This window comes from Mus pahari, chromosome 11, assembly GCF_900095145.1.
Source record: "Mus pahari chromosome 11, PAHARI_EIJ_v1.1, whole genome shotgun sequence".
Classification (NCBI taxonomy): domain Eukaryota; kingdom Metazoa; phylum Chordata; class Mammalia; order Rodentia; family Muridae; genus Mus; species Mus pahari.
The window spans coordinates 1,031,130-1,043,928 of NC_034600.1; the positions used below are offsets into that span (position 1 = coordinate 1,031,130).

A 12,799-nucleotide genomic window follows, 5' to 3' on the forward strand; every position below is an offset into this window, starting at 1 on the left:
TCCCTCTCCCTCTCTCTCCCACCCTTTCTCTCTCCATATGTGTGTGTGTGTGTGTGTGTGTGTGTGTGTGTGTGTGTGTGTATTAAGTAAATTTCCTGTATTATGGCATGAGAATCCTTTGAGGCAAATGCTGGCTGGATGAATTCCCTAAGAGCATTTCCCTCTGATAGGAAGAATTGAAGAGGTGAAATACTTCAGTCAGTGTTTCACTTAACAGACATGTCAGATATGACCTCAGTAGAGTCTCCATGCCATAGAGGCACCATAATACAAAATTCTTAGTATGGATATGGGCTAAGCAGATTTTTGCCTCTGCTAATGGCTTAGTTCAGTGGTTCTCAACCAACCCTATGCTGTGGTCCTTTAACAGTTCTTCATGTTGTGGTGATCCCAAGCCATAAAGTTAGTTCCTAAATACTTCATAACTGTAATTTTGCTATGGTTATGAATTGTAATGTAAATATCTGTTTCCCAAAGGTCTTTTATAGGTGAAACCTGTAAAATGGCCTTTCCTGACCCACAGGTTGAGAAATGCTGGCTTAGAGGCAGCGCAGTACAATCAAGGACTCAAAACCTTTCTTTACACTTGATCAGTATCCTACATTTTACATAATATTTTTTTGAACACGACACCATAGTGATCTAACCAGCAAATGTACAGCATTCTAATTTATAAGTACTATGCATCAAAAGAATTCAGGGAAGTGTTTTTCTTTACCCACAATCCAATGCTAATTTCAGCTTATAGTTCCAGCAGTGGCCAAGCATAATAAAGATCATCCTTCATACTGTACACATGAACCCACCTTTTAAAAATACATTTTCCATTAATTAATTAATTAATTCACTTTCTATCTCATAGCAGCACCGTCTTTCCCCTTCTCTAATTACCCCATCCTTCATGGTTCCCCCATTCATTTCTGAGAGGGTAGTGCTCCCCACCCCAGGTACCATCCTATCCTGGCAACTCATCTCACTGCAGGACTAGGTGCATCCTCTCCCGCTGAGGCCAGACAAGGCAGCCCAGTTAGGGTAATAGGATCCTCAGGCAGGCAACAGAGTCAGGGTATGCACCTACTTCAGTTGTTGGGGGACCTGCCTGAAGACCAAGCTGCATATCTGCTACATAGATGCAGGAAGTCTAGGTCCAGCCCATGTATGCTCTTTAGTTGATGGTTCAGTCTCTGGGAGCCTTTAAGGGTCCAGGTAATTTGACTATGTCTTCTTGTGGAGTCTCTAACCCTTCTGGGCTCCTCAATCCTTCCCCCAACTCTTCCATAAGACTTTCCTTGTTCCATCTAATGTTCAGCTCTCTACACTGCACCAAACCTCCTTCTGAACCCATTACTGCATTCTGCCTTGTTGGCTCTTGGGATCATGGAGTTATTGAAGACATCAGAAATAAACTTCAGGGTCTTTGTTTCTTTCCAGTGTTATCTTTAAATGAAATAATATAGCATTAAGCACTGTTAAAGTCATTTATATAATTCCACGATTATCTTACCTCTGGCTGCAAGTCAGCATATTTTCCTATTAGTTTGGAGAAAAGAGTAAAAAAGATGTACACTAATCTCTTTTCAGTTTCTTTCACTAATAAAGGTAACAATGCATCAAAAAACCAATTCAATACAAAATGCAATGGCCTGAAACACACCTACTTCTTCATAAAGCATCGCCTTTCCCTCTTTACATAATTGTTTTATTGCTATAAGAGCAATTAAAGCCTCTGTCCCAAGATATAATACTTAATTTCCTCATGAAGGAAGCAGAGAAATGGGTAAGTGTGTATCCAGTGGAAACCTCCATCACACAGCTGCCACAAAGCATGAAATATCCAAGGGACCGGCTGTCTGTGTGAGCATGAAGAAAGCTTTTCCACAGTTGTACCCAGCATGCTAATGGGCTGAATGGACTCTCTACTTGTTACTGCACACAGCTGCCCACCGAGGAAGCTGAGCTTCCTGGTGCTGGCAGTCAGCATGGTGTGACCAAATCTCTCAGGGGTGAAGAGTGCAGCATGAAATGCAGAGCAGAGGAGCAAACATGGGTGGCACCTGCACACAGGAGTTTCTGGAACTCTTTCAGGCCCCCATAGGATCATCTTTCCCTTGAATGCCATGGGAATTGGGATTTTTGGAAATAGGGAAGATGTGAGTTAAAGGGCACAGGTAATGACAGGAACAAGTTTTATGTCTCACATACATTTGTAGTGACAGGTATGTAAACTGCTCTGATAAATAATCAAGTCCTTTTGTTGTTGTTTTATTTTTGCCCAGTTGTCTTAGTCTTTGTATTCCTGCACAAAACATCAAGACCAAGAAGCAAGTTGGGGAGGAAAGGGTTTATTTAGCCTATACTTCCACATTGCTGCTCATCACCAAAGGAAGTCAGAACTGGAACTCACACAGGGCAGGAACCTGGAGGCAGGAGCTGATGCAGAGGCCATGGAGGGGTGCTGCTTACTGGATTGCTTCCTCTGGCTTGCTCAGCTTGCTTTCTTCTAGAAGCCAGGACTACCAGCCCAGGGATGGCACCATCCACAATGGGCTTGCTCCTCCCACCCTTGATCACTAATGGAGAAAATGCCTTACAGCTGGATCTCATGGAGGCATTTCCTCAAGGGAGGCTCCATTCTCTGTGGTAACTCCAGCTTGTCTCAAGTTGACACACAAAACCAGCTAGTACACCACCAGACACTCTAAAGGGCTATACTTCACCTTCATTTATTTGAATAAGTGCTGGCTGGCTGGCCTCTGTGCGTCAGGCAGTACAGACCCAGTACACAGTGGAGACAAGCACCTTTGCTCTCCCTGTGGACAGAGGATGCTATTATACCTTGAGTTTCATAGTGACCTCAAACGCTCTTGTATTGAAGAATGGGTTCCCAAACAGCAGAGCACAGGTGAATGGGTAAAGAGCATTCTAACTTCGTGAAAGAATTAAACCACGGATTGGTTCAAGGGTAGGTGGGCTGTTAGGGGGTGTGGCTTCTCAGAGTTAGCAGATCACAGTGGGCATGAGGGCATGCCTTTGAAGATATACTTGTCCCCCAGGCCCTTCTTCACTGTCTCTTCTTCCTGACTACCGGGAAGTTAGTCATATGTATTCTCCCCATGAACACCTACCTAGTTGCTCTCCCTCCACAGATGTCACATTGGCTATATCTCAAACTCCCCTTTTTGTAGTCAGGATGCAGCCCAGCTCTAAGAGGAATACACAGCATTCCAAGGCTCTGGTTCAATCCCATCATGCCCCAGAATTAAATGACCCCATCTATGGGCACAGTGCTCATCACACGGAAACTTGTATCCCTAGTACATTTTATACTGTGGACATATTTGTTGCGACTATCCCAAGACAGCAAAATAAAACATACATTTTTTTTCTCATAAAAAAGGACACTATTAGGAAGAACTCCAAATCACCAACCCTCATGTTTATGGATACACGTAATAGGGAATCAAATAGCTTTTAAAATGCTTTTAACTAATTAAATAGAACAGCTTCTTGAAATATCACTTATGAGCAAGGCACAAATTTGCTACTGTGGCATTTTAAAGAACTCTGCTTTTTAATGCTCATAGATCTGCCAGAAGGCTGAGAAATTGAAGTGGTTTCTTCCCCCCCCCCCAATACTCTGTAGAGAGAGATGTTGGGGTGGTGACTTGTGCTTCTAATTATATGATGTTTCATACTAAAAGTAAGAGTCCTAAAAATGATAATCTATAATAAGATTCCAATGTATACCTTTGCTTCCAAAATTGCATCACTACTCAGCAATCAGCAAAATGGTATGTGTGTGTACATGTGAGTGTACACACACACACACACACACACACACACATCCAATTAGTCTGTGAACATTTTCTCATTGCTGCTAATGGCTAAGTGAATATTGACCCTGGTGGAGGAGGACAAGGCTCAGCAGCCCTTGCAGACCATGTCAAGGCGCAGTGAACAAACCCACCCTGGCAGCTCCAACCGATGATAGGAAGAGCTCGGAAAGGCCAGCGGCTCCCATGAGGAAGGGCACTCACCTGCCAGAATAGGTGCTCCTTGGCCCCTGCTGTTGCAGACAGGTAGACACTCAGCACTATTGTATGAGATGAAGAGGTGAGGACGCTGGCAATGATGGCGTCCCGCATGTTGAAGGGAAGCATGGTGTACACCACGAAGATGATGAAGAGGAAGAATGACACCTGTGGAGGGAAGAAATCAATGGAGCGTCAGAAAATCCCAGGTTCAGTTACCCTTAAAGGAGGTTGAAGATGACAACATTTGAGAAACGACATCATCACAAAATAGAGTCGAACAAATGCACCGAATTATAAAAGGGAACTACACTACATCTAGGCCTAGTGCAGGAAGCACTGGCGGTGGAAATGTGAGGACCCAAGGCCCTTTGTCTCTGAAATTCCTTCCATGGGCATTTTGTTCCCCATTCTAAGAAGGGGCGAAGTATCCACACTTTGGTCTTCCTTCTTGAGTTTCATGTGTTTTGCAAATTGTAACTTGGATATTCTAAGTTTCTGGGCTAATATTCACTTATCAGTAAGTGCATATCATGTGTGTTCTTTTGTGATTGGGTTACCTCACTCAGGATGATATCCTCCAGATGTATCCATTTGCCTAAGAATTCCATGAATTTATTGTTTTTAATTGCTGATTACTACTCTTTGTGTAAATGTACCACATTTTCTGTATCCATTCCTCTGTTGAGGTACATCTGGGTTCTTTTCAGCTTCTGGCTATTATAAATAAGGCTGCTATGAACATAGTGGAGCATGTGTCCTTATTACAAGTTGGAATGTCTTCTGGGTATATACCCCCCAGAGTTGAGTCTCTAGTTGCATATGTAGCAGAGGATGGCCTAGTCGGCCATCAATTGGAGGAGAGGCCCTTGGTCTTGCGAATATCATATACCCCAGTACAGGGGAACGCCAAGGCCAGGAAGTGGGAGTGGGTGGGTTAGGGGGGAGGGTATAAGGGGCTTTGGGGATAGCATTTGAAATGTAAATGAAGAAAATATCTAATAAAAAATAAAAAATATAAAAATTATTCATACATAAATAAAAACATATTTAAAAACAAAAAAAGTTTTGATATATGATACAATGTGAAAGAACCTCAAATGCTCCACATTGTACAATTCCCTTTATATAGACTATGTGCAGTTAGCACATCCAGAGACAGGAAGCAGATGCTGATGACCTGGTTGGCAAGGTCTGTGAGCAGGCTTGTGGGGCAGAAGCACAGAGATCACATAGCAACTGTAGACTTCCCTTGGGCGATGGGAAGGCATTTGAGTTGGACAGAGATGTCCCTTGCCCAATACTGAGAATGTACTGAATGTCTCTGTATTCTTCACTGTAAAATGGATCACTTATATTTTTATGAATTTCACTTTTATAAAAAAAATCAATATGAAACCACTTAGAGAAATTTCGAGAATGGAAATGAAAATGCTCACTAGGTAATAAAACGAGAGCATTTTCATTGCAAATGAGCCAAGGGAGAAAACATAAGCACGTGGTAACTATAGCGAGAAAGCCTGAGGTCCTAGGCCTCAGGGGAGAGAAAGGCATGTGACCACAGTATTCTACACCATGAGAAGAGGACACAGAGGCCTGGTCAGCTGTGGGCATGGACAGATCACCACAGCTGTTCTGGTGTGTGTTTTCTTTGAGTGTCCAAGTGTGAATGACCAACAGGGTCTGCTGCCTACAGACTCCAGACAATGCAGCCCAGAGAGTGGTGGGCTTCATCTTCTCTTGCCCATTCTGCACATTTACATCCTAATGGTCTTCTCCCCTTCCATGCTGTGGTTCCAGGATAGCACCTCACATGCTGTCTTTGTATTACTGTCACACTTGCAAAGCTACACCGTAAACGAGACACTTACAGACTAAAAATAACTGAATTCCTAAAACATGTCCTTTTATTTTCCTCAGGACATTCTAAGAAGGACCTCCATTCATTCCTGTGAGGGAGCAGCGTCTCCTGGAGAACGAGGGGAGGAGGCTTGATCACAGCTCTGAGCCGTTACAAGGGGATGAGTCTGTCATGCATGCCAGCTGTCTTCATGGCTGAGAGGAGGGCCACCCTTCCTACCCATCCCCACTCTGAAGAGACAATGAAATGGCCTCTAAATCATCTTCTCTATTTGCTGCAAGTTCTGTCATCGTGGAATGACAGCCAAGGAGAAAGCCATCGTGGGTGGGCAAAATGACCAGAAGTCCTCGGGAAGCCTGAGTTTGGTGTGGCCATCTGCTTCAAGCCCCCGCTTCCTCCCCTTCAAGCTATATTTATATGGGCTGTCAGGATAAAAAATGTGGGTGAGCAGATTAACATAGCCATACTTTTTCTAGCAAATATTTTTTTTTCTTTTGCCTCTTCAAAATAAAAGACTATGGAGCTGTTGCTTTCAGCAAAGCACTAGCAGTCAGCATGACACACATTCCGTTTTTCCTATTCTCTGTGTGGATGAGACCCAGCACTGCTTTCATGGGCATTTGTCCAGACAGAACAGGATCGCCTCCCTCATGAAGCCTTCCTGAGGCCGGAATATGAAGAAAATGTTCAGGGAATCATTCCCCATCTTTCAAGTCCATTACTAACATTTACCAAGGGCTAACCTAGCATGATTAAGTTTCCAAATTTGAGGTAAGCAATTGCATCAAATCAAGCTCAGGGTTCCAGTGTTGGTGCTTTAAGAGCTCAGGCAGAGACCCCTGTGTTGCACCCGCCAGTATGACTTGGCCAATGAAAGTCAAGTTTAAGTCTTCTAGGAGGAACTGTCTTTACACCTTACTAATCTCAAAAGGTTTTCAGATCATTAGGTCTATTTTCTAACTCCAAAGAGCACCACGTGTAAATGGCTCTTGCACACCTAAAAAACATGTGGGGTAAAATGCTCCAGAAACTTCTCTTGCAGTCTCTAGGGTTTCCATGTTACCATGGGGACATGAGATGCCTCTTATCTGTACTCTTCTCTCTGTGTGGGACAAGAGGCTGAAAATCAAAGCAAGACCACTGTTATCAAGACAGGAAAGGCAGGTAGCGGAGTATCTGAAGTGGCCATGTCAGTCAAGGGACCACAAGTACGTGCTCTCACTGAACCTCTGCAAGACACACACATCATCCTGACTTTCAATGTCCACTCCTTTCTAGCCCTCAGAGCTTTTCTCTGTGTTCATGACCTGTTCCTTTTGAAACCACCTCTGGTGATGGCCCAGTTTCCAATCACGGAGACACATACCACCAAAGCTTATCCTTAGCCACGTTCTCTTCTGGCTTTGAACTTCCCCCTGCTACATTCCTGGTATCTGTCCATTGTTCTGCCTCATATCCATGACACTGTCTCAGGGCCTTTCTACCCGGCAAGAATATAGCTTATATAACCCACTCTCTCCCTCTCCTGACATTTGACAGCAGAGTGAATCCTTTCTTGTTTGTATCCGCTCAATTCCTGTCTACATGTTTCAGGACATCCAGTTCAACTTCCTGTCACCATTTTCTTCTTGGTTAGGGGAAGTTCCATAGTGTCTATGAAGCGTAAACACAACTTGTGTGGCCTCTCAGAGTAGAAAAATAAATGGTGCATGATATATCTTGTCATCTCTTCTCCCTGGCAGTTATAAAGTGACAGTGTTGGATCTCCTCTAGTATGTCAGGAAGTGAGGACAGAAGGTCTCAAGTGACCCATAGTGACCTGTAGTTATGCAAACACCTGATGCGTATTTGTAGTATTAGCTCCCAAGTCAATAAGCAGAGCTCATCTGGTCTAAATCCATACCAAGGCCATATATCCCTCCTCTGTCACATGAATGTCATATTTATAAAAGTGGATTACTTTTATGTGATCAGTTTGCTTTACAAAACAAATATTTTGTGGCACAAGTCTAAGGGTGTGAATATATTGCTTTCACTCATTCGCGACATTCTATAGTAATATGTGCATTGCCATTTATGGCACGTGCGTTCCCTCAGTGCTGATCATTCCTAGCAAGGCAAGTTCCCATGCATTGACTTGAATATGAGTCCTCTGATCTACCTTGCTTCAAAATTCTATTCCCCCGTATCCAGATACTGCCGCGAAGCGTGTGCTTCGGAGTGTGAATATCTATGACTTTTCTTTCTTAGCCGATGGCCTTCTCTGGTCTGCCCTAAGAACTGTGCATGACATGACAAGTTCTCTTCAATCCACACACCTAGTGCTCGGTCACCAACTTCATCATGTTTATAGTTCCTATGCATAGATTAGTGTCCCCCAGCCCCCCATTCACTGTGAAGGATAATGGTCCTTAACAGTACACCTTGATTTACTAAGAGGAAAATGGTCCTTAACATCACGCCTTGATTTACTAAGTGCCCAGACTGAGGTGCTCAGGGCTGCACCTCATGCGAGAACTGCTTTGTAAATTTTGTTGTCTTTACAAAAAAAGTCTATTGTACATGTTAGTGTGACAGAAGACCATCCTCCTCTAAAGCACCTCACAAAACGCACTTCTACAACAATTCACCGTCCTCTTTGGTATAATTAGCTTCACCATTAACTATAAACATGTTGATTTCTGAATTAACATTTTTTCTACTTAATGGATCAATTACATCAAACAACAACAACAACAACAACAACAACAACAACAACAACAACACCTCAGCTCTCTATTAGACAGACACTGGCCAGATTCCCATAGCAGGCAGCTGCAGTAAATCTGGGAGCAGCCCCTGTTCACAGGGAATGTAGGCTGCAGTACCTACCATGGCACCTTCTCTCTGATCCAATCCCTGCAATCCCTGAATCCTACATAAAAGACTTCCCAGGACTGGAGTCATGAAATTACTGTTAATCCACACGCGGGAAGGAGCGGCATAGGCTTTGTGCAGCCAGCCTGACAGTTGAGACTTTTCAGGATACCCATGTACTCTGAGATTTCGAGAAGTCAGTCCAGAGGGATTGTCACTTTCAAGTTCATGAGGAAAAATGTTGCTTTAGGATACAACAGCTAAGGAGGGGAAAAAAAAAAAAAACCCAACTCATCCTGCCCAGTGCTTTGCGCTCCTAGCAATACAAACTTGCAAGAAAGAATTTTCAAAAGATAGAAGTGATAGGAGTATCAGGATGTCTATCTGAACAGAAGGGGCTAACTCTTCTTTCTGTGCATTAAGACTGACTCTAGCCAGTCTGGAGAGATCTAGACTTGGAAGACTAGAAGCATCGCTGACTTAACTACTTAGAGTCATATGCTAAGTGTATCGGCTTCTTTTATCTGTCACAGCAAATTGCCACATGTTCAGTGACTCAAAATGTCAACAACAAAAAAGTTACTCTCATTGTTGAAAATCGAAAAGTTTAAAATGTAGGTGCCAGCAGGGCTGGGTTCTTACAGGGAGATTATGGGAAGAGCTGCTGAGTATATGTTCTTCTAACTCTTTCAGCACTGGACACCTTGGGCATTCACTTGCTAGAAGACATGCCATTCCAATCTCGGTGGCATTATTTCAGGGTATCTCTCCTGTTATCTGTGGGTCTATTTACCTGGTATCTTCTCTTTGCATCTTTAAAATACCTTTAAAGACACAAATTTCTGGGTTTAGGATATAATGTAATTCCAGTGCGATCTCTCAACTTGGTCATATGTACAAAGAATAGAGTTCCAAATTAGGTAAAGAGTCACAGATACCGAGGGTAGGAATTTCAAATCAACCCAGCTATCAGTTTGTTCTACAGAACAAACCAGTATTTAGATTCCAAGCCCTTGCCTCTACTTGACATTCCTCTTCCATTCCCAAATCAGATACTGAAGCCGAGTCTACGATATCAAGGTTTTTATACTTAAGAAAACAAGTTGATGTGGGTTAGAGGTGCAATATCTCATAAAACTTGTATAATGAGGTTTGATTCTCCCAGGTATCTAGCAGTGGACCTTAGGCAACGACTGAATCCTGACTGGCAACCCTTGGGTAAGTTCCAAGAAGAGAAAATAGGAGTCTAGCCTTGTTTGAAGTTCCCTGGGAGGTATAACTTAGGAGGATATGTCTGGCTCCCCACCCTTTTCCCTCTTTGCTTGGAGTTACCATCAGGAGAACAGCCTCCTCTACCAGTTCTCCCAGTTTCCAGGATGCTCAGCTCCCATAATGTCCCAAGCAATGAAGACAGTTGACCAGAGTCTGAACCATGAAAACTAGGAGAGGAAATACAGCATTCCACCTCCAATGCTGATTTGCCCCAGCCATTTTGTTGCAACCATGGAACAATGACCAATACACAAGCTGACAGTATCATTTGGCCTCTGCTGCAAAGCTTCCAGATTATAGAATATAACTTAATATTTCTTTCAGGACTCAATGATATGAAAAAATTTCTCAACACTCCAATATTATCTGGTAAAAATCAGAGGATTTTTAAAAAATCAAATCATACCTCAACACGTCCTGAAGCTTTGCTGACCCCCACCCCCTTCCATGTTGTATGAACTCACTAATATGTATGATAGTCTCGAACAGTGCTGACTATAACGGGGTCCTCAAGAGAAACACCATCAGAGAAATGTTAATGTTTCTGTCATATGAACAATGTTATAGGAAAAATCCCATTGATTTTTTATAACCAGAAACAGGGATATTGAAATCATAATTCATCCAGATTCTCTGAGAAATTAGAAATAACATAGTATTTCAGTTTCTTAACTTGTTTTGATTTACTTTTTATTTTATGCGTATCAGTGTTTTGTCTACATGCATTGCGTGCAGTGTCTGATGCCCTCAGAAGCTAGGGGAGGGTACTGGATCCTATGGTGGATTGAATGACATTGGCCCCAGAAGATCATAAATTTGAACACTTGGTCCTCAGCTCGTGGAACTGTTTGGGAAGGACTGGGTGGTGTCACCTTGTTGGAGTGGATACCTTGTCACTGGGATTGGGCTTTGAGATTTCAAAATCCCACCCCATTCTGAGTTAGCACCTTCTGTCTCCCGCTTCTGGATTGAGATGTGAGCTCTCAGCTGCTGCTCCAGTGCCATGCCTGGATGCCTGCTGCCTTACTCCCTGACCTGGGAGTTATGCACCCACACTCTGAAACTAGAAACCACTGATAAACACTTCCTTCTAGAAATTGTCTTGGTCACTTTGTCTTATCACAGCAATAGACCAGTAACTAAGATTCCCTGGAACTGGAATTATGAATAGTTATAAGCTACCATATGGATGCCAGGCATCGGTCTCTGGTCTTCTACAAGAACATTATCTTAACTGCTGTTTTATCTCTCCAACCCACAGTTTCCTAATTATGAAAAGGACAGATATTTGAGCCTGAAACTGTAGGAATTATACCATTCTAAGTAAAGTATCAGATACCACTATATACCTCATTGCTGTCAGAAATTCTAAGTATAAATGCAAAAAAACCAATTAGCAAAATTCCTCCAAAGTAAAGGCAGAATTATTTAAAGCAAGACACACAAATGACCAATAGATGTATTCAGTGAAGTTCAATATCACTGATCCTAAGCGAAAGATGAATAAAAAGTAGAAAGAGATACTATTTTATACCTAGTGGCTATGGTCAAATGATGGTTTCTGGGTATGTTTATTAATTAGTACAGTAGTTAAAGAAATGTTATAGTGATTTCTATGAAAACCAGAGACAGAATAACTGTGTTGGTTAATTATATCATCTTTATGGCCAAATATGTGACATAAACTAGTCAGGTGAGAAGGGATTCTTTGTCCAGGAGCATCAGGCCATTGTGGTGGGAGGGAGGCTCAGAGGAGTTGATAGCACAGCTACAAAAAGGCAGAGAGACCAGGGAGAGGAATGTCAGGAGGACCCAGGCCACAGTCTTATCCCAAGAGCATCCCCTCAGTGACCCACTTATTTCAATGAAGCCCACTTCTTTTTTTTTTTTTTTTAACCACCTCAGGGTAATGCCACTTCTGAAGCCAACAAGGGCTTAATCCATCAATTCATTTCTAGATTCCGAAAAACATGTGGTATCTATCCTGACTGGAATTTTGGCGCTTTAAGAGGAAACCCAAACCTGGAACTATACACCTTACCAAGACCCCACAGCTAGAGAAGTCATAAGCCCTAGAGGAGCACTTACTTCGATTATTTGGCTATCTGTAATCTCATCTTTATACCTGCAGGTACACTACAACCCTCATTAGAAAAGCTTCAATTTGAGGTGGATGTCAGTTAGTACAGAGACTCAGAACTTGTCAAAGTAACACAAATAAGTGATGGTGAGCTGCCCAGCCCTACACGAAACACCTGTCATACACGCCCTTTCCTCAAAGCTCAGGAGACGATGGAAGAGATGGCCAAGGGACTGTAAGACTCAGAGACAGACTATGGAGCACTGCCTTCTCACAGAGGCAGAGGACCACTGTGGAGCACCATCTTCTCATACAGGCAGAGGACCAGTATGGAGCGCCCCCTTCTCACAGAGGTGGAGGACCACTATGTGGCACCCCCTTCTCACAGAGGCAAAGGACCACCGTGGAGCATTGTCTTCTCATAGAGGCAAAGGACCACTATGGAGCATCCTTTTATCACAGAGGCAGAGGACCACTATGGAGCACCCCTTTATCACAGAGGCAGAGGACCACTATGGAGCACCCACTTCTCACATAGCCAGAGGACCACTATAGAGCACCGCCTTCTCACAGAGGCAGAGGACCACTATGGAGCACCGCCTTCTCACAGAGGCAGAGGACCACTATGGAGCACCGCCTTCTCACAGAGGCAGAGGACCACTATGGAGCACCGCCTTCTCACAGAGACAGAGGACCACT

General features: G+C 43.2%; 1 protein-coding gene across 1 annotated transcript in view; it reads right to left on the reverse strand.

The window, feature by feature from the left end:
- The window catches only part of Adcy2 (adenylate cyclase 2), a 384,313-nt gene that overhangs the window by 271,096 nt on the left and 100,418 nt on the right, over positions 1-12,799 (reverse strand). Inside the window, exon 3 of the mRNA XM_021208196.1 lies at positions 4,038-4,199. Coding sequence (XP_021063855.1) covers positions 4,038-4,199 — 162 coding nt within the window. The remainder of the gene's footprint in view (positions 1-4,037; positions 4,200-12,799) is intronic.